The sequence below is a fragment of the Corvus moneduloides genome, chromosome 11, assembly GCF_009650955.1.
Source record: "Corvus moneduloides isolate bCorMon1 chromosome 11, bCorMon1.pri, whole genome shotgun sequence".
Taxonomy (NCBI): Eukaryota; Metazoa; Chordata; class Aves; order Passeriformes; family Corvidae; genus Corvus; species Corvus moneduloides.
The window spans coordinates 13,412,940-13,437,587 of NC_045486.1; the positions used below are offsets into that span (position 1 = coordinate 13,412,940).

The following is a 24,648-nucleotide window of genomic DNA, read 5'->3' on the forward strand; positions in this document are numbered from 1 at the left end:
TGAACCAAAATGTTTGATTCTAAGATGTTTCTGGTTTTAATTTTTCAGAGCCCTAAAATATTTAGTTCCAGTGACTGATTTTGCTGCCATTAAAGAAAGTGGGATAAGTCCAGTTCACTCAGCAGCAGCAGGAGCACATCCTCAGTGCCTTGAGTTTCTCCTCCAGTCTGGCTTTGATGCCAATTTCATGCTGGCTCAGAGAGTTCGCAAAGGCTACGACGACCACCGGAAATCAGCCCTGTACTTCGCTGTTTCCAACGGGGATATCTGCTCAACACAGCTGCTGCTGAACGCTGGAGCCCTGACAAACCAAGATCCCATCAACTGCCTCCAAATAGCCTTAAGAATGGGCAACTACGAGTTAATGAATCTGCTGCTCCGCCATGGGGCCAACGTCAACTACTTCTGCCGCGTGAACACCACGCATTTCCCCTCAGCTCTGCAGTACGCCCTCAAAGATGAGGTCATGCTGAGGATGCTGCTGAACTACGGCTATGACGTGCAGCGCTGCTTCGACTGCCCACGGGGCAGCGGGGCCCACTCCCAGTACGTGACTGACGGCTGGACCTCCACTGTTATCAAGGACACCATGGTAAGTGTGTTACAGGGTTTCGAGTGCTGTCCTTCCTAAAACTAAATGGAAAGGTGCTTAATGCACTGTCAGAAAAGGAAGTTTTGAAGACAGCTGACACATAAAAAGAGGAATAGACAAGGCTTTAAAATTGAATAGATCACAGAATCACAGAATGAACTAGGTTGGAAAAGACATTTGAGATCAAGTCCAACCTATGACCTAACACCTCCTCATCAACTGGCACTGAGTGCCACATCCAATCTTTTTTTGAACACCTCCAGGGCTGGTGACTCCACCACCTCACTGGGCAGACAATTCCAGTGCCCAGTCACTCTTTCAGTGCAGAATTTTTTCCTGGTGTCTAACCTAAATGTCCCTTGGTGCAGCTTAAGATGTTGCTATAAAGCCTGTTTCATGACAGCAAATGATTGCAAACAGTAATTTTAAATTGTGAAAATATAGCTGATGATATGCTAACGATCAGTATGGAATTGGCTCTCCAGGGCAGTCTTGTCCATGCTGAGAAAGCAGAGATTTGCAGGCTCGCTCTCTGCATTGTCCTGTACAAGAACACCAAGACTGGAAAGCTGTTGAAAGGACCCCGGGAGCTGGTGGGATAAGCATGGAGCAGAAATTAGCAAACCAAAAGAGGTTCCTAGAGACACTCATCGGTGTCATTGTTTTGCAATTTGTAAAGTCCATTTGAACCTAATAAACCCTTCTTTAACCTAAAGATAACGGAATGATGCATGCACAGGGCGGGTTGATCTCCCTTTTAAGCACTGGGACACAAGTCTAAATTCTACAGAGTGGTAGCACTTCTTTTTAAGCACCAAGTTCCCAAATATACAGCTGCTTAAGTTTATTTTTGGATCTACTACAAAATAACCATCTCTCAGATTTTTAGATTCTACTAGCGAGGCTTACGCAAGTTGTGGCAACCTCTAAAACCCTGCTCAAGTTAGTTAATTGTTCTTGTCCTCGGAGACAGAAGTCACTTACTGCAGTATTGAATATTACCCTACTAAATGTTTTGTTTCTATCAGTTTTGTGAAGTGATAACCTTGGCCTGGCTGAAGCATGTGTCTGGGAAAGTGGTGCGAGTCATGTTAGATTATGTTGATCACGTTAAGATCTGCTGGAAGCTCGAAGCAGTTCTCAAAGAACAGGAACTCTGGCCAGATATCCATTTCGTTTTAAGTAAGGATCTGCTTACATTTTTAATAAAAACAAGGTGGTTTGCCATTGGGGCCTTTTTCGTTGGTAGCATTTTAATTTTGCTTGTCTTTTCTAGCAAATCCTCGCTCTCTGAAGCACCTTTGCCGTCTGAAGATCCGGGCGTGCATGGGCCGGCTGCGTCTCCGCTGTCCTGTCTTCATGACCTTCCTTCCACTGCCAAACTGCTTGAAAGACTACATACTGTACAAGGAATATGATCTTTATGGGCAGGAAAACTTCACAGGGATCTACAACCTCAACTGTGCCTAAGTATTAGTCCTGTATTTTGAAGAGAATGTTAATGTGGATAAGACTGTTGTGCTTTTCTCTTTCGGGATTTTCTCTCCTCTGCACATTAAGGAATGCCAACGTTCTCCCTTTACCCCCTGAAGAAATTGGCGAGAACCTAAAAATGTAAGTAGTGGTGATCCCATTCTATGGCTCTCCTGGACTATGACCTATCTGGAAGTTATGGTAACAGTATTTTAGATGCCTAGTGTGACAAGTTAAGGAAATGTAAAATACAGCGCTACAAGCCTTGTGTTACGGCTAAGTTAAAGCCTGTTGTATCACATAGCACTACCCCCAGTCCAGGGTTAAACTCAAGGTTTAGTTAAAGGTCAGGGATTTGACTAAAACCAGGAAGGGACGTAGTTCTTTTTTCTCTTGTCAAGGGAAGGGAGGAAAGTACAAGTAGTAGTTTCTATTTGTGAAGTCCTACAGTGAAGTTCTGAAGAACAGCTTAAGTATTTTTTTTTTCACCCAGTAATGCAATGTCCCATTCTAAGCAATGACATGGGACTAAGCTTGAGAAATCTCTGCTTCTCATAGCAGCTCGTGTGACATACCAATGTTTCAACAAGGTGGCACTGCTGAAAGCTGTGTTAGTTCTGCAGCTCCTTCTCAGGTACTGATATATCTCATCCACCATGGAACTTTGATGATTCTCTCTAGAACTGGGTTTTCCTTTTACAGCGCTGTCCCCAAAGCCAGGCTTGCAATTTTTGGAGTATCTTGCTATGGAGGTGGAGCTTAAGCTTTTGCAGCCCTGTCAGTGTAGGAAGTCTTACAGAAGTCTTAGAAAGACTTACAGTATGCCTGTTCCTTCTAAAAATACTGCAAATGTCAGTCCTTATTTTAGAAAAAAAGAAGTTCATCAACACAGTTGGAATTAGTAGTATTTATTCCTTCATAATCAAGTAAGCATAGATTTTTTTTTTCTAGTTATACATGCATCTTTTATCACAGAAGTTACAGAATTCAAAAGTCTGCTTTTTCCCAGAAAAATCTAGAAACCTTATAAAATACAAATTCATAATGTGGTTATGGCCCGTGGTTTTTTACATGGTGTTTATCACATAATAAACTAACTCGCCCTGTGAAGATCTGCCCAGTGCCCATGGTGGTGGTTGTGCTGGTAGAGCCCCTGCACTCAGCTTGTTCCACAGAGCCCTCACTGCCCTGTGTCACTGCCCCACCACGGGCCCTGCCCAGCCAGCTGCCACAGCTCCTCTCACCCTTCAGTCTCTGATTGTTGCAAAAATGAGTTATCAGCATTCCCAAGTGTAACAACTTCTTCTGAGGTTATCTGGCTAATACTATAAAAATTAAGAGAACTGAGCTACACTTGACAATAGAGGGCTATAACTGCATGTCAGAACTTTGCTTAATGGAAAGGAACAGATCCTGTCACCAATAATGGTACTTCCTGAAAGTCAGTATGATGAAGAATGCAGGAGGCTTTTGCATCAGTACAAGCCCACCCAGAAAGTTACTATAGTTAAGCTTTTATTTAATACACGAAATGCTGACTGGAACCCTGGCACAATAGGATTACTATCCATGTTTCCAAGATTAAGACACAACAATCAGAGTTGACATAAATATGCCATTGGTGGTTTTTAATACAGCTATTCAGGGAAAATGTGCAAGTCAGTCTCAAACATTGTAAAAATCACTTAGACTTCACCAGAACAGGACCAATCCAGAACACCATCATAAGAATTTGACCACTCTATTATAAAAATGACCAGAAAGATTGTACAAAATCCTCGGCTTGCAATATAAACTTCATTAGGAATACAAGTGCATTCACAATGACACACTGACTTACTCTTGTCATGACAACTTAGATACCATTGGGGCAGGGAAAAAAAATGTCGATTTAGTGCTTAATTAAAACAAAAAGCCTTGGGGACTAATTAACTTGCAAGAACTTTTGTAATATAGAGCAAGAGAAAGCATATAAAGTATCAGCTTATGCTGTTACACTAGACATATCTCTACTAAATTCACTAAGCAGTGGCAGTTTTCTTTCTCTAGGTGAACTATTTCCTAAATAATAAGAGATGATATTGTAGCATAGTTTTCACCATTGGCTTATCCCAACTGCTGTGCAACTAATGAATCAGAATTTACCTTAAAGACAGACAGAATTTACCTTAAACAGTCAAATTTGTTTCTTTATATCCATGTACATCAATTACAGCTTCATAAATAACTTCAGCTGTTTCACAATTTTCAGCTCTGGGTTTACATCCATATAAAGAGGAAATCTGGACAGCCCTCTAGAAGGGGAATGTTTTTTAACTCTAAAATATTACTTTACTGTTAGACAGTAAATTGTCTTGATACAATTTCCAACAGATTAAGGAAGTAAGACTATGACATTCAAATGACTTTTCATTACCTGATCATACCCAGTTAGCTATGTTTAAGTTGTACATGACTTTGACCTTGTCCTCTGGTTCAGATTTGGCCAAATCTGGCAGTGGCCAGAGAGGAGTGCCAGCTATCATCTGTAATGCAATAAAATGCATACCCGTAAGCACACCTGCTATATTTCTATATTCATGCCATTACATACACAATGTATGCAGCTTGAAACAACTGACAGCAAGACTGGCTTGGTCTGCAGTGTGTAAATCTACACAGTGTAACAAGCTTCATATCCTCTTACCTAAAGGATAAAAGCGTGGCAGTAATTATGAGGCTGCAATTAGCAACACAAGAAGTTAGTCCTGAACAACACTGCCAATTCAGTACCTACATGAAATCACTTCAAAATCATGGACTTAAGAAGAATATTTTCAGGAGTGACTGAACTGTGTACATGCACATGAAGCAAACTACAGCTTCAGCTGAAAGTGCTTGAAAGATCAGTTTGTGAATAAAAGGCAATAGGAAATAATAAAACAGGAGTATGTATTTAATCTCCTGTAATTTAGGAGAGGAAGCCAACTAGTAATTTAGTTACAATAATAAAATACTCACGTGGTAAAATCCTACCACAGCAGTTCCCAGCAGACCATGAGGTGTTCCCACTAACAAGGAAAATTCCAAGCATTCTGATTTTTTTTCAACGAAGCTGTTTTCTAATGAAGCAGCTCTAAACCTTCTAGGAAAAAAGGTACCAAATAGCTTTTCCTTTTAGGAAGAAGGGCATGGATAAAACCTCAGCAGCTATTTTTGCCTTGAGAGAGTTCTAATTACAGCCTGTGGCATCCTCCCCCCCTTAGGCAAAGCTCAGTAATTCTCACCCACTGCTAACTCAATCACCATTCCTGTCTGCCTTCCCCAGCTCTGCTGACATGCCCTTTGCTCATGCAGCTTTCATCATTATCCTAGATGCTTTTATACCTTCTTGCTCATTTTACACCAGTGGAATTCCCCTAAATAAGCATAAAAACAACCCCTACATTTCATTCATGCATATCATTCTTGTAGTTGTTAAGATGAGGATCATCCAACATAAATGAAATGTACTTCACTTCTACTCTGTTTTAGAAAGCTACATTTAATGGCATATATGAAAAGCCTGAAAAGCAAATGGAATAATTCCAACATTTATTGCTAAATCCAGAAGATCCTATATGACAGCAAATTCACCTGCCAACTTCATTATTCCTCATCTTTGCAGATTTGTATCTTTAAGAGTAATGGTAGTTTTAGAGAAAAATACAGTAATTCCATTTTCTGACATTTCTTCAATAAGGCTAATGCAAAACAGGCTATTGATCAGAAATGGTTTTTCATGAGAGTGCTTGTCTATTATCTGTCTTCCCCCTGGAGCCTGGGCTACAGCAGCTCCAGTGCTTAACACAACCAGTCCTTCTCTGACAAGCTGAGGACTGGATTCCAGACACTGGAAATCACTGATTTCATAGGCTCCCTTCCCTGTGTGCTGTTTCAAAATTGCTTCATCCTCAGTAAATACTTGAGAAAGATACAAGTAAGACACAGTGACCTTGAGCTACGCTGTGATATTATTTGATAGAAAACAGAAATATCAGTAAATAAAAACAAACACAAGCAAATGAACGTGAACTGGAACAATCTGCAGAGAGAAACTGTCTGCCTTACCACTCTCTGTAAGCCTTGATTTAAGCACAGAAAGGGAAAAAACTGGATTTGGTGTGCCTCTCTGTTAGTTTTGTTGGCAAGAGTAAAAATAGTCTCTTAAAAATAGGAGCTGAGAATGGAGGCCTAGATATGAAATAAAAATGCCACTGTGTTTTGAAAGAAGCCTCTGGTTGGTGTGGTCCATGTGGCAGTGTGCCAGCCAAATCTGGCCACAGGGCAGTAATATTTGATCTAACTGGACAACTGCAAAAGCAGGTATTTCTACAAGTGACTGGCTACTCTGGGGATGAAAAAGGCACTGGAACAGCACCTGGTAACTAAGTCAGGAAGAGAACACCTGGGGGCTCTCTGCTCCTCAGCCTCCCCCCTCCTTTTTCAAGGCAGGGCCCTTCGGGCTGCTCTACCCCCTGCCTGGGCTATGGTGCAACCTCTGCCCAGAGCTGCTGCAGCTCCAGCTGCCTCTGCTGGTCCTGCCCCGGGCTGTGAGGGCAGGCACTGCTCCCCTTCTCTCCTGTCACAGGAGCTAAGGCCACCAACTCTTGCACACAGTCACATCTGCAGCACCAAGGGCAGGAGGAGGCTGCCAGCTTTGGCCAATGCAGGGCACTCCCAGGCGTCAGATGAGCTCTCTGTGCACCTACAGCCATCCAGCAGACACGACCTGAGATTCCTCACTTACTTTATCAGCACTGAGCAACTCCAACTAGGTAGGGCTGGGCCATCACCAGCTGCTGAGGAGATACTCTGATAATTGCTTCCATTCCTGAACACCAGAAATGCCCTGCAATGAACTGTAAATCACTCATAACTGTTATATTATAACTTGGAATATAAGTATATTCTTTTCTCTCTACATATCCTGTAATTTTCATGCCACTATTAGAGAGCTATCTTCTGTTCCACTGGATTTTAATATTTATAGTAATTAGTGCAAAAATAAATATTTCTCTTCAAACAAGATTTCTCTTCTGGATCAAAAGGTGAATGCACATCTAGTACTATACAAAATAAATATTACACAGGGTATGGAATATGGAGTGCAGATTACAAGCTGTAAACAGACATCACTTTGAAAAATGCTTTCCGGGACTGATTCTAGGATGTAGGATTAGTATCATCTCTTATTTCAGAACCAGTAAATTCTGTTTGCAAAATCATTTTCTATAAAAAGACTAAAGAGTCTCAACTCATTTTCAGTAGATGCAGTGTACTGGCAGCAAGGCTTTTACATATGTAGATGATTTTTCACATGATGGAATTCAAGATGTTCCTGCAACTGTAAGCATGTTCTATAAAAATGAACTTGAAGGTTTACAGCTTTTTGTTCCAAGTACTGAGAAAAAACCAAGAACATGGCACTTGTGCTACAAGGCTATATACACTACTCTTATAATTTGATGAGGAATGCTTTTCCTCATGCAGCAAAGTTCAACTGCATCTCATTAGCTCTTATCAAGGTCTGACAGTATCTTTTTCTCCTGTTGAAAGAAGTTTCTCGGCATTGTATTCACCAAAAAAAAATAGAAATCAAGACAGTATCATACAGTGCAAAATGAAACAAAAAAGATCCTTCTGTTTAGAACTATTGCACATCTCACTGATGTTAATGAGCATCCTTTCTAAATTTAAGAACAGCTATGTGCAACAAATTGGGTAAAGCTTAGCACTGTCTTATTTGGATATCCACTTTTGTTTCCAGCAAGGTGTTGTCCATAGTGCAGTGTAAGGAATGAATTTCAGTGTTACTGCTGAAGCCCAATGAGTTTTCATTTTTGCTTCCAAAGCAGTCAATTGCACAGAGGTAAGTGGGGAAAAACCCCACATTTTTTCCCATACTGCACAGAAGCCTTGAGAAAACATGTTTGACATAAACATGGCAGCATCACCACGCTTCACCTGGCATACAAGAGAAATTATACTGACAGGAAATGGAAATCACTTAACTGAGAAAGAAAAATCACGGCATAATAGGGTCCACATATTGTGAAGTCTTTTCTATAACACGACAGACCCTCCCACCTACGTTTCGATCTTGTAGAACTTGTGCCATTTCACCAGATATATCCAGGATTCCAATTTTAATGAAGCAGGCAACCTTAGGCTTCAGATTCTCTCTTCTTCTTTCCATCTTCTCCTAAATCACTGTCTTCTGACTGACTGCTGCTAAGGACTACAAACTGTCCTTCTGCACTGCTCTGGTTGGATCTGCTGGAAGCTGCTATCAACCGGCTCTGCTCCTCCAAGTCCTAATGTGGGAAGGGGGGTTGGGAAATCAGAAAAAGACTATTACCCTTAAAGCCATCTGCAGTTGACACAAGATACCATTATGATGATTTCTAAATGATCTATCAGTGGACAGCTTTGGACAAAACTGCAAAAGAAAGTAAGTAGAAAAAACCTAATATGAAGAAATAATGATGAAAGGTACCTTCTCAATTTGCTTTTGTTTATTCAGTTCTTTTTGCTGTTTCTCTTTGACTCTATCTATTTCTTTCTGCTTTTCTGAGGCTTTTCGATCCTGAAGGGCAAAAATGTAAATAAAGTTAATAACAACAGCCTGAGATGTCGGATACACTACTGATTGATACGAGCTTGCTCAAGACTGACATCACTGTTTTGATTATTCTGCTTTTAAAGGACTCGTATGGTTGTTAAAAGTAGCAAAATGAATCCTATATTGAATATTGTTCTACAGTAGATATTGACCAGTCTTTTCATTTGAATTTAAATTCTAGGGAAAAAATCCCTTAAAATACACAATAGTATTACTGCCTCTACAAGCATCTTGCAGAATACAAGCTATTAACCATATTAAATATACCCCCTTCCTTCCACTCCCAAGTATCCCTTGCCCCAAAAAGATTCTTACCAGTTCTGCATGAAAAGCTATCTGTTTGGCCAGTCCAACAGAGTCACAAATCTAAACACAAAACAGATAGATAGGAAATAATTTAAAATGCCTTTAAATTTATGCCAGCATCAGAATTAGATATAACAGCACATTAAAGCACTTGCAGGTACTTAAACTGACAGGTTTAACATTTTCAGTACATAAAAAATCCCTTAGACAGCTTGAATGGATCTAGCATCTTGGAATCCAGATTCACAACTGGTACAAGTCAACCATCACCAATACCTTCTCCCCTTCATTATTTGATTCAAATATATAGCAGATGGAAGTCTGGCGGCTCTCCGCTCTCCCTCCTGAAGTTCTAAGCACAAATCCAAACAGGCGCTTGTTCTCCTGGTGTGTAGCATACAGAACTACATTGGGCAAAGGAAACTGCCAAAAGGATCAAATATGGAGAGATTAAAACTGATTCCAAATACTTTCTACATGAGGTTTCAATATATTGCACATTAATTAATGCACAACCACAGCACAAGAAGTTACCTCACAAATGTAATTATGAAACACAAACAAACTGGACAGCAAGGACTAAATTCCAAAGACAAGCAAATGTCAGAAAATACACTCCATGTAAGAAGAGGTAATTTGCAGTGTGGGTCAGGCACCTTCCTAAATGTGGATACACTCCTTTTTTGTTTTAATCCTTCATTATAGTTACATTTGTGACTAAGTTTTCAATACTTAGTTCCATTTAAAGGCACTACTCAAAAACCGTTACTGCAATTAGCTTAGCTCTCCTAATTGTATAAGCAAGAAAAAAAACCCCAACTCATACAAATCACATACCCTCATTAGTCTGTTAGAAGAAAACTGTTTTGCATTCTTATTCCTAAAAGAGGTTGGACTTCAAATTATCTTTTTAAGACTTATCGTTTGATAAAATTTTTAAATACTGAGAGCCCCTACTACAGCTGCTATAAACTGACAGGATGAGTTTTTCCTAAGATTAGGTGTTTGCATTTAGCATATGGGACATACCCTCAGTTGATTTATCTCACCTGTAAAAGGTTACAGGTTTGGAGCATTTTTGAACAATGTTAAACTTTAAATATCAAGATATTTTTCTATGTTCAAGACTTCCTTTTATGAAAAGGAAAGCAATTCAGAGCCTCCAAAAAACAGAATGTTTTTAAAAACACGAAGAAATTAAATGACATTAAATTGTGCATAAAAAGGGAAAGAGGGAATAGTTTTGAAATATGAAGAATAAAGACTGCTATTACTGAAGAATTAAGCTGGCCTTCTTTGATATCCTAACATGAATTCCACTTACTCCTTTCAAGTGCATTTTTTATAATGAAGTAGAAAAACAAGAAATCAAACTAGAAACCATCCAACAACTTCAAGGTAATTAGGCATTAAAAACAAAACCAAACAGAGAAACCAAACAGCAAACAAACCCTCTTGGACTTCAGAACTAATGTGACTCCATCATTAATGTTCTCTCTTTACTCTTTTACCCTCTCAGAACATGGGGAGAAGGGAGCCTCAAAAGCCAATTTGGCGTATTGAAATCACTCCCGTAAACCTGATTTGCACGTGTTTCCAAATGTCTTGCTCTCCTAATTGCACTTGAAATTTGGCTGGAAATCTCATGCAATCAGTGATTTTTGCTATCATCTAATAATAGTATTTTTAAAGTAAAAGAATTACATTGCTGGGTATTTATCTTAAAATGGAAAGTTACTTACTCGTAGTCTTGTAACTTGTGTCTGTGGATCAATTAACCTAAAAATTTGTTTTTAAAGACAAACCAGAAAGTAAATTTTACCAAAGTGAAAGAAGATCATTCTGTAAATAAACAGCAGTAGAAGTCAGGAAGCAAACTTACTTTAAACAGTCACAAGTGACTAGCAAGTGTGATTCTGTCATCCTGAAAACATTATGGATGGCGCGAGCTGCGAGTATTTGACGCATTGTTTCATAAACAACATCTGGGCTTTCATCAGACTTCACTTCCATAGAGCCAAGAAATCTTACAATAAATAACTGATGAAGAATTGAATCTATGAAAAAAGAAAAGCATTGAAAAAAACAAACTCCATTTTGGGTTTCCCATTCAAAACCAAAGGTGGACTGCAGTCAAGAAAACTCCAAACTCCTCCTAACTTGGAAAGAGATTGCTCCTACTTAGCAATTAGAGGTGTAATTACTACACAGCATGTCACACATCTTCTCATTTGGTTAATGAACACATTTTTACAACAGATCTTCAGAGAGTAGTTTGTTTTAACTTATCAAATATCTTGCAGTGTAATTAAGCATTTTAAAACTGGTGTTAAATTAGAAGAGAGAACCTAGAGATGAAAACAGAACTACAATTTTCAAAATTTATTTTCAGTTTGCAATGAAATAAAATTTTTGTTTTACCTTCTGTTTCAGGTTTTGAGCCTCCAGATTCACCAAAAGGATTTGTGCGTCTATTAAAAAACGAAAACATTAAAGCAGGAGTCAGATTAGAGGAACCATTCATGGACAGTGCAGTAGTCTCATGCTGTGTCAAATACCAACATATAGTGAGTTCAACAAACTTGTCATCTGGAGGAATAATGTGTCATGAATCATAAGGAGAAGCAATTTCATGAGGAGTGAGACAAATTGCTGTATTTGAGGACCCACATTATTGGAAAAATACCAGATATTATTGTCCTATTGCTGCCACAGAAAGTTTTGCTCACATGGGATTTTTTTGTATTTTAATTAAGCCCAAACGAAAACCTTGTTCATGTTTGAAAAGGTGTAGTTTTAGGGGATGAAATTTCACAGAACAGCTTCAGGAAGCACAGCCAAAAGCCGTTTCAGTACTCCATAGGAGCACCCACTTCTCATCACTCTCAAGATACTGAATTACTTACTCAGGAGAAGCCCCTGGGTTTGTTTCAAATGCAGCTTTCTCAAAACATCACTGGGGTTTTACTCCTAGAGGGTCAAGAGAAATGTGGCTATTTCTGGCTCTTGAAGACAGAATTACTATCAGTTACAAAGAAAAGTGAAAATACTCTAGGCTTCCAAGTCTGCATTTTTCAAAAACAGTAACGGAATGAGCACAGGAAATGGGGAAATTTTATTTAAAACTTGTAGAGGAAATCACCCTTTCTCTTTGGCTAACTGGTAGCTGAAAAGCTATTGGCAAGCGTTCAGTATACTTCAAATTAGGTTTTTTATGGGATTAGTGAAAGTGTCACCTTAATAGGGTTCTAAAAGCAGATTTCAGAACTATGAGGGAAAAAAAGTTCAGTTACACATCATACTGACTGCCAGTTTTATTTCATCAATTATCAAAAATCTTTTAACTAAGAGATGTCTGGTTTAAAGTACTAAAATTTTTCTAGATCAAACTCTGAAGTCAAGATGGCATTGCTACAATGTTTAGATACCATGGACTCAATCGATTAAGAACCATCCCATTAAATGCTGACTTGTGTAATTACAGTAAAAGCAAATTCCTTCTACTAGCATCTTCTACTGCTCAGAGTTCCCTTGTCATTTAATATTAAACTGGAAAAGTAAATGCAAAATCTCACAGGATCTCTTAAAAGGCAAAGATAAAATTTAAATATGTCATCAGTATCAGAAACCAAGGAAAGTACTTCTTTTTTAGTAACAGATGTGTTACCTATCTGTACAAACACTGCAGTTCTTTATTGAAGGTGATGGTTAACTGAAAATACTGAGCTCAACTCTATCATTTCTGCTATGAAAAATACTATTTTCTAGACTAGAATTATAACTGATGACATCACAGAATATTCTGAGTTGGAATCATCGAGCCCAACTCTCCAGTGAATGGCCCACACAGGGATTGAATCCACAGCCTTGGTGTTACTGGCACCCTGCTCTGACCAGCTGAGCTAGACCAGGCTACCACAGGAATTCAGCTAAGTCTTAAACTTTCCACTTCCTGCAATACAGTTCAAGTCTAGTTTAGATCAGTATGTTCTGAAAGATCTAGTTGGCCTCCTGTTTATGCTGCTATACCAAACAACAACAAAAAGAAAACTGTCAAAAAAAAAAAGAAAAAATAGATATAATTTTACCTCTTACATCTGTAAGATGCAATTCAAAATTCAAACATTTTCCTAGAAGGCAGGGGCATATAACATTTTTGTGACCAGAGTCACATAAATTAGTTTTAATCTCTTTGGCTGTTTTTGTTGTTGTTAAGAGCAGCTGGATCTGCAAATACATTTTCTTAATATCTGAATTCTAGAAATGCAGTGATGATTTACAGATCTTTGGGTTTTAGTACATCTCCCACTCAAATACAATAACAAGTAGGAGAAAATGTTTTTATGTTTTGGGATGAACTCTTAGATGATTTTAACTTGTCTGTATGTGAAATTACTCTAGAAGCCTAGATCATTTTCACTCACCTTTCAGCTTAAGAGGAGTGTCATCATATGCCATCATCACCTGGAGGCAGGGCTACCAAATTTCTCTTGAGTTTCCAAGAGGAAATAACCCAAGCTGCTGGGTGAGCAAGCAATAGGAAAGGAAAATACTTCATGAAACCAAAAGTTTAAAATAAATCAATAAATAAAAGCATTGGCTGTTAAAGCAAGAAAAGCTGCTGCAAAATAGAAAACTACACCTTGACTCTAGTGATGTAATTAAGCCTTTTTTTACAATTCCATTTAACAGTTAAACAAACTGTTTTGTTTCACTGGCCACTGCAGAATTTGTGACATCAGTCAGGGAAAAGGCAATGTGTGTGCTGGAGATGCATCTTAAATGTGGTTCTCTTGTTTGTTTAGTTTTGAATTAGTAACATTAACTTTAGGGATCTTTTCCTTGTCTCTCCATTTCCTACCTGCCCGATTGCCCTGAAGATTTTGCTTGGCCAGGCAGATCTTCACTGACTGGAGATATTATGTCAAATTGGATGGGAGTGTCAGGGGCAACAAGGGAATCCAAGGAAAGTGCTGAGAGAGCTGCTGAGTCAGATCCCAGTGACCCTGTGCTGCTGGTACGAGCTGCAGGAGGACGAGATTGTCTACAACAAAACCAAAAAGGCAGAATTAGGGAGGTTGGTTGATAATAAATTAAACCACAGGGGACACCAATGCAATATTCCAGAACTCAGATGTAAAACAAACCAAAAACTAAAAAACCTGAAGATCAAGGTATAGTAAACAAATACATGTACCTAGTCAAATTTAAGTTAAAGTTATTACTTCCATTAATAATTGCATCAGATTGTTTTAACATCAATCTATAATCACATATTAAGTATAATACAATCTGAGGTCTGCTTCCAGGAGTAGGATATATGAAGAAAAATCTCATCATGAAATCATGCAACAAAACAGACATGATGAAACCAACCAAACTGTCCACCTGCTGGCATTGGGATTACCTGTAACCATGGATGCTCAACAGTGCTTCAGCAGTGAAAGGTGTGTTCAGGAAATTTTCCTCTGGCCTATCAAAGATTTAGTTCTGAACACAAAGTTTTGTAGGTTTGTTTGGCATTTTTTTCCCCCCTGGAACTTTATCTAGGATTCTTTTTCTATATGTGCACTTCAGATGCCCTCTGGTTGCTTCACTTACACAGCTGGCCTCATGCTCTCATGCCTCTGCTGAAAGGAAGGAGAAGGAGTGACAGCCTCCAGAGCTGACTGGTTCACACGGGCAGCAATTTCCTGCAGCAGAGATGGGAAAAAATAACTGAAAACATTCTTCTCAAAATAAGATTTTCGTTTTATTTATATGCAGTTGGCAGAAGTTACAAATTCAACCCTTCACGAGAATCTTGCATTCTTAAATTTTCACCAACACACCTGCAGCATTTTCTTCTCATTTTTTTTCTAACACAAATCCTGATGTTAAGTTTCTCAATTTAAGTGAACACACTGGCTTTACAATACTGCCAATGTTAATAAAAGCCAGCAATAGAGAAAAGTTCCTATGGTAAGTCTGGTAAAACAAGCAAATGTAGCCAGGAAAGAAAAAAATCTCATTTGACAAATGCAGCCCTCGACTATGAACTAAAACCCATGAAGACACACTTCATATATAGATACGTGCTCTGTTATAAAACAGTTTTTATTGGGCCAATTCCCCTGATTTAGCAAGTAAAAATCATTATGTAAGTTTGTATCAATATGAATTTACTATAGAAATATAAATATAAACATATTACTGAAAACTATACATTTTAGTAAAGTTACCTCAGGGTTTTCACTTAGATATATCTGCTTAGATATGTTGTTTATGGTGCATATCCACTGAAAAAGAGGAAGAAAAAAGAAAATAAAATCATTTGTCATGTTTTCTAAACAAACTTGATTGAATTCCTGAATTGCTAGTTTCAGCACTTTTTCTACTTCCTTTGTAAATTCAAGGAGCCAAGTATTCTGCACACCCAGCTTGTCATTAAATTTGCTGCCACCTGCATACTGCACCTTACACTTTTAGATTTTACTCACAAAAATTATTTTAGTCATACTAAAACTAAACTAAAGAAAGTTTAACTCACAACTCTGAGGATTTAAAAAAACCCCTCATCAGGATTCTCTGTAACTCATTATTCTGTGCTGCAGATGACATTGTTTCCTCAAGACATTATAAAAATTCAATTTGGCTTTTGTGGAGTTTGCTCATTTCTTGCATCTGCAAGCTAGAATCTCCTTTCTCTCTCTGCTCTGGAAAACCATCCGCTCCTGTTCCTGGCTTTTCAACTTTTCTCTGAAGGAGGAAACTAACTGGAACACTAAGATAAACAAGGTGTTATTAACAAAGATAATCTATTAATAAGAAGAAACAGAAAAAATATGCAGTATGCAGCTATGGTTAGGAATGTATTCTTTCTGTACAGCAGAAAATCACTGGGCTCCATGCACACCTCCTATAAGCTTACCTCTTCATAATCTTTTTTACTTTCTGCCTGTAAGATTGAAGACCTGAAAGAGGAGAATGGAAAAGACAATTTTGTATATTTAAAACGCCTCACAAATACAGTCAGCCAGGAAACTACATTTTCATGTTTACACACTGAAGAACAAGTTATGAAAGGCTGAAGATTGTGTTTGTGCTGAGTGCAGTCAGCAGTTAATTACGGAGGGGAGGAACCTATGCTTTCCTTTCAACTGGAAACAGAAAAGCAACAAAATTCTAATTGTGCCCATGTAATACTTCAGTATTCACAAAATGCAATAATACATGACTGTCAACTGATTATCATAATCTTATTCTGAAATAGTACTCTGCTACATCAGAGCGCTTATAAACAAAAATCCAGACATCAGACAGTAAAAGGACATCCTAGATTTTGCTTCTAAGTAACCACAAAATATAGCAAGCTAACATCTGGCTAAAGACAGACCATCTTTCTTTTCTCTATTTCCTACAAGAAGCAGCAGTGTAAGACCACTCACTTTTTGCCATCAAAAGACGTTATCTGGAAACAGTACCGTCTGTCCTCACAGTCCACAGCCATCACAGAGCAATTGTCTATGTCCATGACAAGTCCCCCAGCCACATCACCTCTTGCCTGGCTCATCAGATTTCCACCTTGAGTGAAGTAAAACTGTCTCTCCCAACTGGAAGATACCAGCCCTGTCTTACTAAAAGATAAAGAGATCCTCAGTTAGCCTCACTTTTTGCTCACTCTATAATATTAATTGCTGCAATTGTGTTCTAATACAGAAATTCATGCCTCATTCAGTGAGTATTTTACTTTAATTGTTGTTGTAAAAGTAATCTACTTTTTTTTTTAATTTCTTGGGGCTTATTATATAAATTACACTGAAAAAATCTGAATGTTATAACTTACATTTAATAACTCTGAAAAACAGCTGTTGGACTTCATTAGAAGCAAAGCTCCCTCCTGTGGACAAGGAGCTGCTACTGCATGGAGTCCAGAAGCTCCTCCAAAGGGGATTTTAGTTAAGAGTGTTTTGCCTTGTTTACGTCAAGATTACAATGCTTTATTAATAACTTGGATCCCAAGGCTTTAAGACATTTAAAGACAATCCATCTCAGACACTTCTAGAACAATCCTAATAGACAGAATCTTGTTACTTCCCCATTAGGATGCAGAGAAATTACACACTCAAAAGCTTTCTTTTTAAACTGTAAAAATTCAGGCAAAATTAGACTGAAATCAGGATAATTATGCTTTGCACCTGAATGACATTACATCAGTGTAACAATGAATTTAATATTAATTAGATTAAGAAGTCCAAAGAAAGAAACAGAATAGCTCCTATGTGACTTATTCAACTAAATATGTAAAATCAGCATAGCTAACATTAAAAAAAAAATTTCAACTTCCTTAGTTTTCCTTTCCCAAAATTAAATGCTCTGGATTTTTAAATAACAAGTTAACCTTACTTTCTTGCATTGAGATAGCCAGCTTTCCGTGTCAGATTCCTATGAGCAGGAAACTTCGTAGGATCAGGATCAGGCAAATACAGTGGATCACTGGCCACTTCCAAGTCCTCTATAGTTTGTTGCATGTTTTCTACTTCACAATCCATTTCCCTGCGAACACTAAGATAAAAAAATGCGTTATTAACAAAGATAATTTATTAGTAAGTAGAAACAGAAAAAATAATTGTCTTGATAAAAGTTTGAAATTCAACAAAGCCAACTTACTTCTGTACACTTGTGCCAATATTGGTCAAAAATTCTTCCAGTTGCTCAGTAAGATTTTCTGAACCCATTTTAAAAAAGCTTATCTTTAGGAAAAAAAAGGAGGAAAAGGGAGAATTTAGTCATCAACAAAACTACACTAACAATTAACAGATGAAGTCATAGGAGGTTAAAGTTTCTCACAGAAATCTGTTTTCATCCCTCATTCCCACCCAAGCCTCTTACTAAAAGCAGCAGAATGTGTGTTTGTGGCTGCAGGTAAAGGCTGCTGCTGGCCCTGCAGTGGGATTTGTGTCACAAGGATGTGCCCAGAGCTGCCTGGAGGAAATACAGAAACACACAGGAATTGCCCTGGAAAAAACTCCCAATGCCTCTCTGTCCTTTTTCAAGCCCACCACTCTGCTAACTGCTGTTATGGGGATGTTATTTGGGGCACATAGGAAAGAACAAACCTGTGAGGATTTGTCCAGGGCCATCCACAGGGAACTAACAATATGTATTTTAAGTACAGGGTATTCCACAATGGGCCAGAAAATCTGCCACAGCTAAACTGAGGTTAGCCAGGAGAAATTTCAGGACAGGAAGCCCTGGGACATGGCCCTACCCTTCCGCTTCTTAGATTCAGCAAAAAGCTCCACCTAAGCAACAGGTTGCACTGGATTGCTGCACACAACATGCAGAGCTTGGTTCTTAAATACAAGCTGCAAAGTTTCAAAAGAAAGCAAGAGTTCTTGCCTTTGGAAAGCTTTCAGACAATGTGCAGAAGTTAATTTCTACTCAGGTCACGTGGCAGTGCCAGATACTGGAAAGTCTGACTTGCAAAAAAACCCAAATCCCATGCTTAATGACATACTTCCGAAAATACAAATAAAGTCTCTCCAAATAACTTATCATGGCTGTATTTTCTGTTACATCCATCCTCCAGTAAACCAATGAGGAACTTACTTATATTAAGCAAAACCAAACCAGAATGTTTTTTAGCATTCTGGCTCTTCCACAGCCTTGATTGAGAACAGTGGTGATGTGGCTTTTGATGATTATCTCATTTCAGAATAGCTGCCATAGGAATGAATTTACCTGCCTCCATGTTACTTGCTGAGAAGGTACACTTCCATGTGACCTTGCAGGAAACCTCTAATCAGCTCTTCCCTTTAGTGGAATCAAATGCCCAGCAATGAAAATTTAGGCATTATATCAAATTCAGCCATCTAGGTTTTAAGGAAAAATTAACCTTTTTATTTGTCACCCAGGCTTTGCTAAAAGACTCTCTGATGGCAGTGAGGACAGCTCATGAAGAGATTCCTGCAGTGAGTGGGCAATGACCAGTGCCAGCTAATGGCACCATCAGGGCTGCAGCTTTGGCAGCTCCAAGAAGTGGATGGGTGGGTCTTTTTCTCCATTTCCTTCCTTGGATTGCCAAAGAGGTCTTGCAATGGATTTCAGTACATCAACCTTCATGAAATACTTTTACATCTTCTTTCAGACCTATAGCTTTCAGAATCTGAAATTACCTGAGCTTGCATGTATCCTAGCAAGGGTTCTAGCAGAGAAATTTTCTTCTTGTACTGGAGAGTATTTAATGCACAGAAATAATGCATCATAGTCTGATGCTGTTTTTTCCTTGAAGTATATACATCTTCTGTAACTTCTGCCTTGATCTGAAGAGACACAGGGGGAGGGAGAAAAAGGAATGTTTGAGACTTGGCATTGATCACATGCCTTCTAGACAGCTTTATAGCCCGCATGGATAAACCCACAACCGTGTTCTACCCTCTATCACCAGCAGCTGTGTATCTTATTTTGCAATTCTGCTTCTATAATTTAAACATGAGATATGTGAAAAACAAATACAGCATTCTTTTCTCCCTGGAAAGTGTGGTTATTTCTTCACAAAAACAAACTGCATATGGTATCACAATACTGTTCCTAAAGCATTATCAGTGTTACAAGGACAGGAATGTATTGGAGAAACCTGCTTTTCTGCCTAGACTGCAAAACTATCAAATGGCACATGGAATCTGCCATACATTGTGTTCCATCATAAATATATATAAGATGAAAATTATTTCTTCTCTAAAAATCTTTACATTAAGATTTTGTTTTACAAACCTTTTCATTTTCCCTTCTTTTTGACAACCGACTGTATCTGGTGATGGCAGCATCGTGGTCTAAGCAATCAAGAGAGAATTTATGATCATTTTCATAAATTAGTGACTTATGAAACAGAGCAGAAAACCTTTTATATCACTGTGTTACACAGACAGCTGAATGAAAAGTTCAATCATATTAACACCTTGATGAATTGTTCTTGTCTGCCTATAATCACTTCACTGCTACAAATACCTGGGCTGAAGAAAAATTCTAACCAGACACAAATGATGCAAAATTGTTACAAAGTTTCCTAAACATCCACTATTTTTCAAAGAACTGTCCATTATGTAGAGAAACTTCACATTAGAAAATCCATATGAAATGAAGCAATTTTCACTCAGAGAAGCAGAATCTTACTTAAATAATAAGTTCTCTTCATGGATATATTAGAGGTAGCTAAAAAAATAACTTCTGACAATAGGCAAGAGAACTATGAAATTCATTTTAAGGAGGTAGCATTTTTTTATTGATCCGGTCCTGACTTTAAGAAGTGAGCTAGCACCTTACGTGTTTTGTAATTCTGGTGGCATATTCTACATTATTTAATAACCTTACATACACTTAAGCTGTTGTAAAAAAACCCTTTCAATTTGCCTTAATGCTTCAGTACACAAACCAGGGATTTACAAGTGAACCAGGGAAAGTTGAGTGCCTAAAATTACACCTTAATTAGTTACTTTAAGTCTGCAGGCTTAACTCCATTAATTAAGTACAAATAATAATCTACAGCAATACTGTTGTCTTGTAATATTGGTAAGATTAAGTGCTTTACACTTACCATTGCTTGCAATTTGGAAAACTTCTTTTAGAGTTAGTATCTCTAAAAAAATAACATATCACAATTTAAGTAAGTTGTTATTAACATAACAGTCATGTATTACAGTTTCTCATGTAATGTTTCACTCCTGAACAGTTGAAGGTAACACCCTGTACCATACTGAGCTACCAGCACAAGGTACTACATGGCCAGACAAGTCTGCTCCTACCTGGCACCTGAGGATCATTTCTGTGCTTACCAAAAAAAATACTGTTCTGTAATAATGTAAGGAAGAATTTCTTTTCAAAAGTCTTTGAAAGTCATCATCAATACAAATGTGTCACCTCTAGTTCCAGTCCGGGTTCTGGCTTGAGCTGGGGAAGTGGAAGCACAAGGAGACAGGAGCAGCAAAGCCCAAAACACACAGGGACTCATCCTAGCTAAAATCAGCCAGGTTCCAGCTGGTTATTGTCTCACTGTGTCAGGGAACTGGAACCAGCACAATACCTTACACCTGTTCTCATCTTGGTTGTGATTTCTGCCATATTACAGTATAAACCAGCAGAGAGCCATGGTCAACTTTGTGGTAAAGCAAACAAAAAAACTGTCCAAGAAGTGCCTATGAAGTCCATAAAGTGTGGGGTCATTACAAACTACAGCAGCTGGTGGCTAAATCTTCCAGTGGGAAAATTTAATTTGCGATTATTGGCTCAGGGATGCCTCTTCAGTGAGTACTAATGGGAGATTTTTCAGGTCCTGAGAAGTAATATCAGCCTTGGGACAGTCACAATCCCTTGCTCAAAAAAAAAAAAAAATCCATAATATTTTCAATCCATAATTTTTCTGCAAACTCTTGTCAAAGAAGTATTTTCCAAGATTCATAAAGAGTTAGAAGACTTATGAAAGACTTGTCATTTTTATTTCAATTTAGACTTATGATATTCATAGCTTAGGTATACCTACTCCAGAATGTTCACAACAGGGATATTCAAGTTACTTGGGGTTTAAGTCTTATAATTTCTACTTGGAAGCCCATTTGCCACAGCAGTCTATTCACTCCAGTATCTTGAGTAAAATCTATCATAATCACACACATTAGATGTTATTTTAAACCAGGCAGAATAAGGTACAATTATTACAAAAATAAGAACCTGGAAGCTGCACATAAGAAGTCACCTGTATTACCAGCTGGGTTGAAGAACCACATTACTAAATTTTAATATAGTAAATACTACAGCTTTGGCACTTTGCCTTTTGAGTTTAGTTCAGCAATTATATTGATGTCATAAAACAATATATAAATCTTTCCTGAAAATGCAATTTACCTAAAAATTTTTCTTTTCTAACATCTTTGAGTAGCTGCTAAATGTTCATCTTGAATAGAAGATAAGTGCTTCCCTAATATAAGTAATTTTTTTTTGAAACAATAATAGTGTTAAGTTCAACTGCCAATACTCTCATTAATAGGAGTAACTTAATTTTCTTTTTAAATGGGGAGATGCATACTTTTGAGAGCGGAAAAATAAGTGCTGTATTCTATTTAGTGAAACGAGCTATGGAGATTAAATGCTATGTTTTTATTATTGCTGCTGTTGATAAAAACCAGTATTTGGTCAAGTCCTCTACCTTTTAGATCCCTTTCTTTAAACTGGGTAATAGGAAACATCATTGCATCTGCAAGCTGAGTTGAAAGTACTGCATGGCAAGAGCTGAGCTGAAAAAGACCAAAGAAGGAAATCTTAGGAAAGCAGTGCTGAAACCAAATAAAATCACAATAGCATGACATCAGTGTCACTCAAAAGATAACATGTACAACTCAAACACATTTTTTAATGTTCCTTTTTTTGCAGCTACTTTTTTCTAGGTCCCAGATCTCATCATTGGCTTTTTAAAGAAAACCTTTAGAGTTTAGTTTTTGTCTGAACTTTTCTGGATCATGTCCAAAAAGAGCCTCATACATAACGACTAGTCAGTTTATTTCTCCAGTTTCCCTCCAGCTACGTCACAGCCCACCTTCCACAACTCACAGAGGCAGAACAAAATGTGATCCTCCTCCTAAAATGCTGTTTAAGTGAGGAGAGGGATCACAGCAAAAATCCTGATTCAGCTCTTAATGGTGCTCACTTGTATGTCCTAGGAGTCAGTCTCTAAGAGAGACAGCAGGAGGCTCCTCTGTCAGTCAGGTACCTGAAATCAGGCAATACAGATACCCTCATGTAAATAGTTGCCACTGTGTAATGGTTCTGGCTCTCTCTCTAGTAGTTAAACTACATTTTTTCTCAGCAATGTATCCTCAGTTTGCTGAATTTGTTCTTTCTCTTCAGGTTACATAACTTTAAATAGATGCTGCAATATACAGTTAAGCATTACCTTGTTGACAAATGAATGCCATTTCTGTATCTCCTGGCTTAAAAAAGGCTGGAATAATTAGGCAAAGTTAAAGTCTGTACCTGAAAATGTTAGCAAAGCACATACAAGCACTTACCTCATCAATCACTTTTGCAAATTGCTGCAGAGTGGAAGTCATGACTTCATCATCTCCCCCAAGTGGAAAACGCTGAAAAGCCAAAGAGTTATGTTGTTTGCAGTGTTTTCTGCCATTCACAAAACTAGATTAATCACCTCTGTATCAGGTTGTCTTGGGGTGACTTTATGATGTGTATCCCCTATTGCTGCTCTATGCCAAAACTTATTTCAAAATATTACACAGTTAAGATACACTGAAGCGGTTCACCCCATTAGGTGGAGAAGGAGGATAGGGAACAGCAGCCTCCTAAAAGGAGCAAGTATTTGTTTTTAACATTTTTAGTCTCAGAAGAGGGGGCTCAGCAGCAAAGCTACAAACAGAGAACCCTTCATAGTTATGAAGGAAGAAAGTTATGGATTCCAGAGTCTGTGCTTTCAGAGATGGAATTATTCTCACAGAGTAAATTATGGTTGTTAATTGGAGATCGCAATGCAACCTCTTCTCTTTGTGACTATTGAAATTAAAATTAAAGCATTTAAAGGTAAACAGGTTTATAAAGTAAAAACAAAACAGAGCCACCCTAAGCAATTCCCAAAAAACTAATCCAAAAGTAAAATATTTCAGAACTTATTAATATTCTTCATGGTAAGAGGAACTTCATTCTGGTTTAGTTAGAAGAACTAAAATAAAGACACTAGATTCTTTTGGCAAAGATTTGAACCACCAACTACAGCAGTTCATTTTATCTGGACCAAACCTAAACACATTCTACACTGTGCTCTGGGAGACAAAAGGCTACAAAAATACACAGTCCTGACCACACACAGACAACAATGATTTACGCAGTACCTGTTTCTCATATTCCTTCAGAAGCTTTGAAGTCAGATGAGTTGCTGCACTTAATTCATTCTGATTAAAAAAAAAAAGGGAAAAGATCAAAATCAATAAAAACTCACACAGTTAAAGTATATACAAATTTAAAATACAGCCATAAACTCAAATTTTTAGAAAAACATACAAAATAGATTCTGTTTCTGGCATAAAAAGTAGAGTTATTTCTAGATGAATATATTGTGGGTAAAAAAACAACCTCCCACTTGGTACATACTATTATCCACACCAAGATCATTTTAGTGTGTATAACATTTTACAAACACTTGGGAAATACATTAGAGATACTAGGAGAACAGAGAACATCATTTCACTTGGCATCAGAAATTCTGTTGCAAAAAGAATCACAAGAATTTGGTCTTTACCACTCCCTAACATACAGAAAAACAATCATTAATTCTTACTTTATTTCACTTCTACGTTTAAAGAATATGGAAGTTAAAGAAAAGCATATTGCTCACAATAATGTAACATAAAGCAAGAGAGGTGAAATGTGGTTCCAAAGCTTTATAACACATTCAAAAATTTCACTAACACTACCTGTGCATCATATATTCTGTGCATGGCTTGAAACAACTGATTGATGTAATTGGATATTGCAGCAGCATCTTCTTCAAATACTCCCAGCAAAGAGCGGGTCTGTAACAATCAAACAGCCAAAACATGAACATGACAAGTTAGAAGAGAAGAATTTAAATATAATGGGATTTCAGACTTGAATA

At 37.8% G+C, this 24,648-nt stretch overlaps 2 protein-coding genes across 3 annotated transcripts in view; one reads left to right on the top strand and one right to left on the bottom strand.

Annotated features, from left to right (window-relative positions):
• Positions 1-6,280, top strand: part of LOC116449195 (dynein heavy chain 12, axonemal-like) — a 24,044-nt gene extending 17,764 nt beyond the window's left edge. For both annotated transcript variants that reach the window (XM_032120424.1, XM_032120425.1), the window contains 3 exons: positions 49-592; positions 1,621-1,774; positions 1,869-6,280. In XM_032120424.1, coding sequence (XP_031976315.1) covers positions 49-592; positions 1,621-1,774; positions 1,869-2,062 — 892 coding nt within the window. In that variant the 3' untranslated portion in view covers positions 2,063-6,280. The remainder of the gene's footprint in view (positions 1-48; positions 593-1,620; positions 1,775-1,868) is intronic.
• The window catches only part of APPL1 (adaptor protein, phosphotyrosine interacting with PH domain and leucine zipper 1), a 26,076-nt gene continuing 4,385 nt past the window's right edge, over positions 2,958-24,648 (bottom strand). The window contains exons 2-22 of the mRNA XM_032120423.1: positions 24,467-24,565; positions 23,885-23,944; positions 23,054-23,125; positions 22,195-22,282; positions 20,590-20,631; positions 19,770-19,828; positions 19,172-19,318; positions 17,664-17,746; positions 17,400-17,558; positions 16,442-16,630; positions 15,925-15,967; positions 15,236-15,292; positions 14,616-14,707; positions 13,876-14,058; positions 11,436-11,485; positions 10,897-11,071; positions 10,757-10,793; positions 9,291-9,437; positions 9,024-9,074; positions 8,583-8,672; positions 2,958-8,400 (exon numbers count right to left, since the gene is read on the bottom strand). Coding sequence (XP_031976314.1) covers positions 8,251-8,400; positions 8,583-8,672; positions 9,024-9,074; positions 9,291-9,437; positions 10,757-10,793; positions 10,897-11,071; positions 11,436-11,485; positions 13,876-14,058; positions 14,616-14,707; positions 15,236-15,292; positions 15,925-15,967; positions 16,442-16,630; positions 17,400-17,558; positions 17,664-17,746; positions 19,172-19,318; positions 19,770-19,828; positions 20,590-20,631; positions 22,195-22,282; positions 23,054-23,125; positions 23,885-23,944; positions 24,467-24,565 — 2,073 coding nt within the window. The 3' untranslated portion in view covers positions 2,958-8,250. The remainder of the gene's footprint in view (positions 8,401-8,582; positions 8,673-9,023; positions 9,075-9,290; positions 9,438-10,756; positions 10,794-10,896; positions 11,072-11,435; positions 11,486-13,875; positions 14,059-14,615; positions 14,708-15,235; positions 15,293-15,924; positions 15,968-16,441; positions 16,631-17,399; positions 17,559-17,663; positions 17,747-19,171; positions 19,319-19,769; positions 19,829-20,589; positions 20,632-22,194; positions 22,283-23,053; positions 23,126-23,884; positions 23,945-24,466; positions 24,566-24,648) is intronic.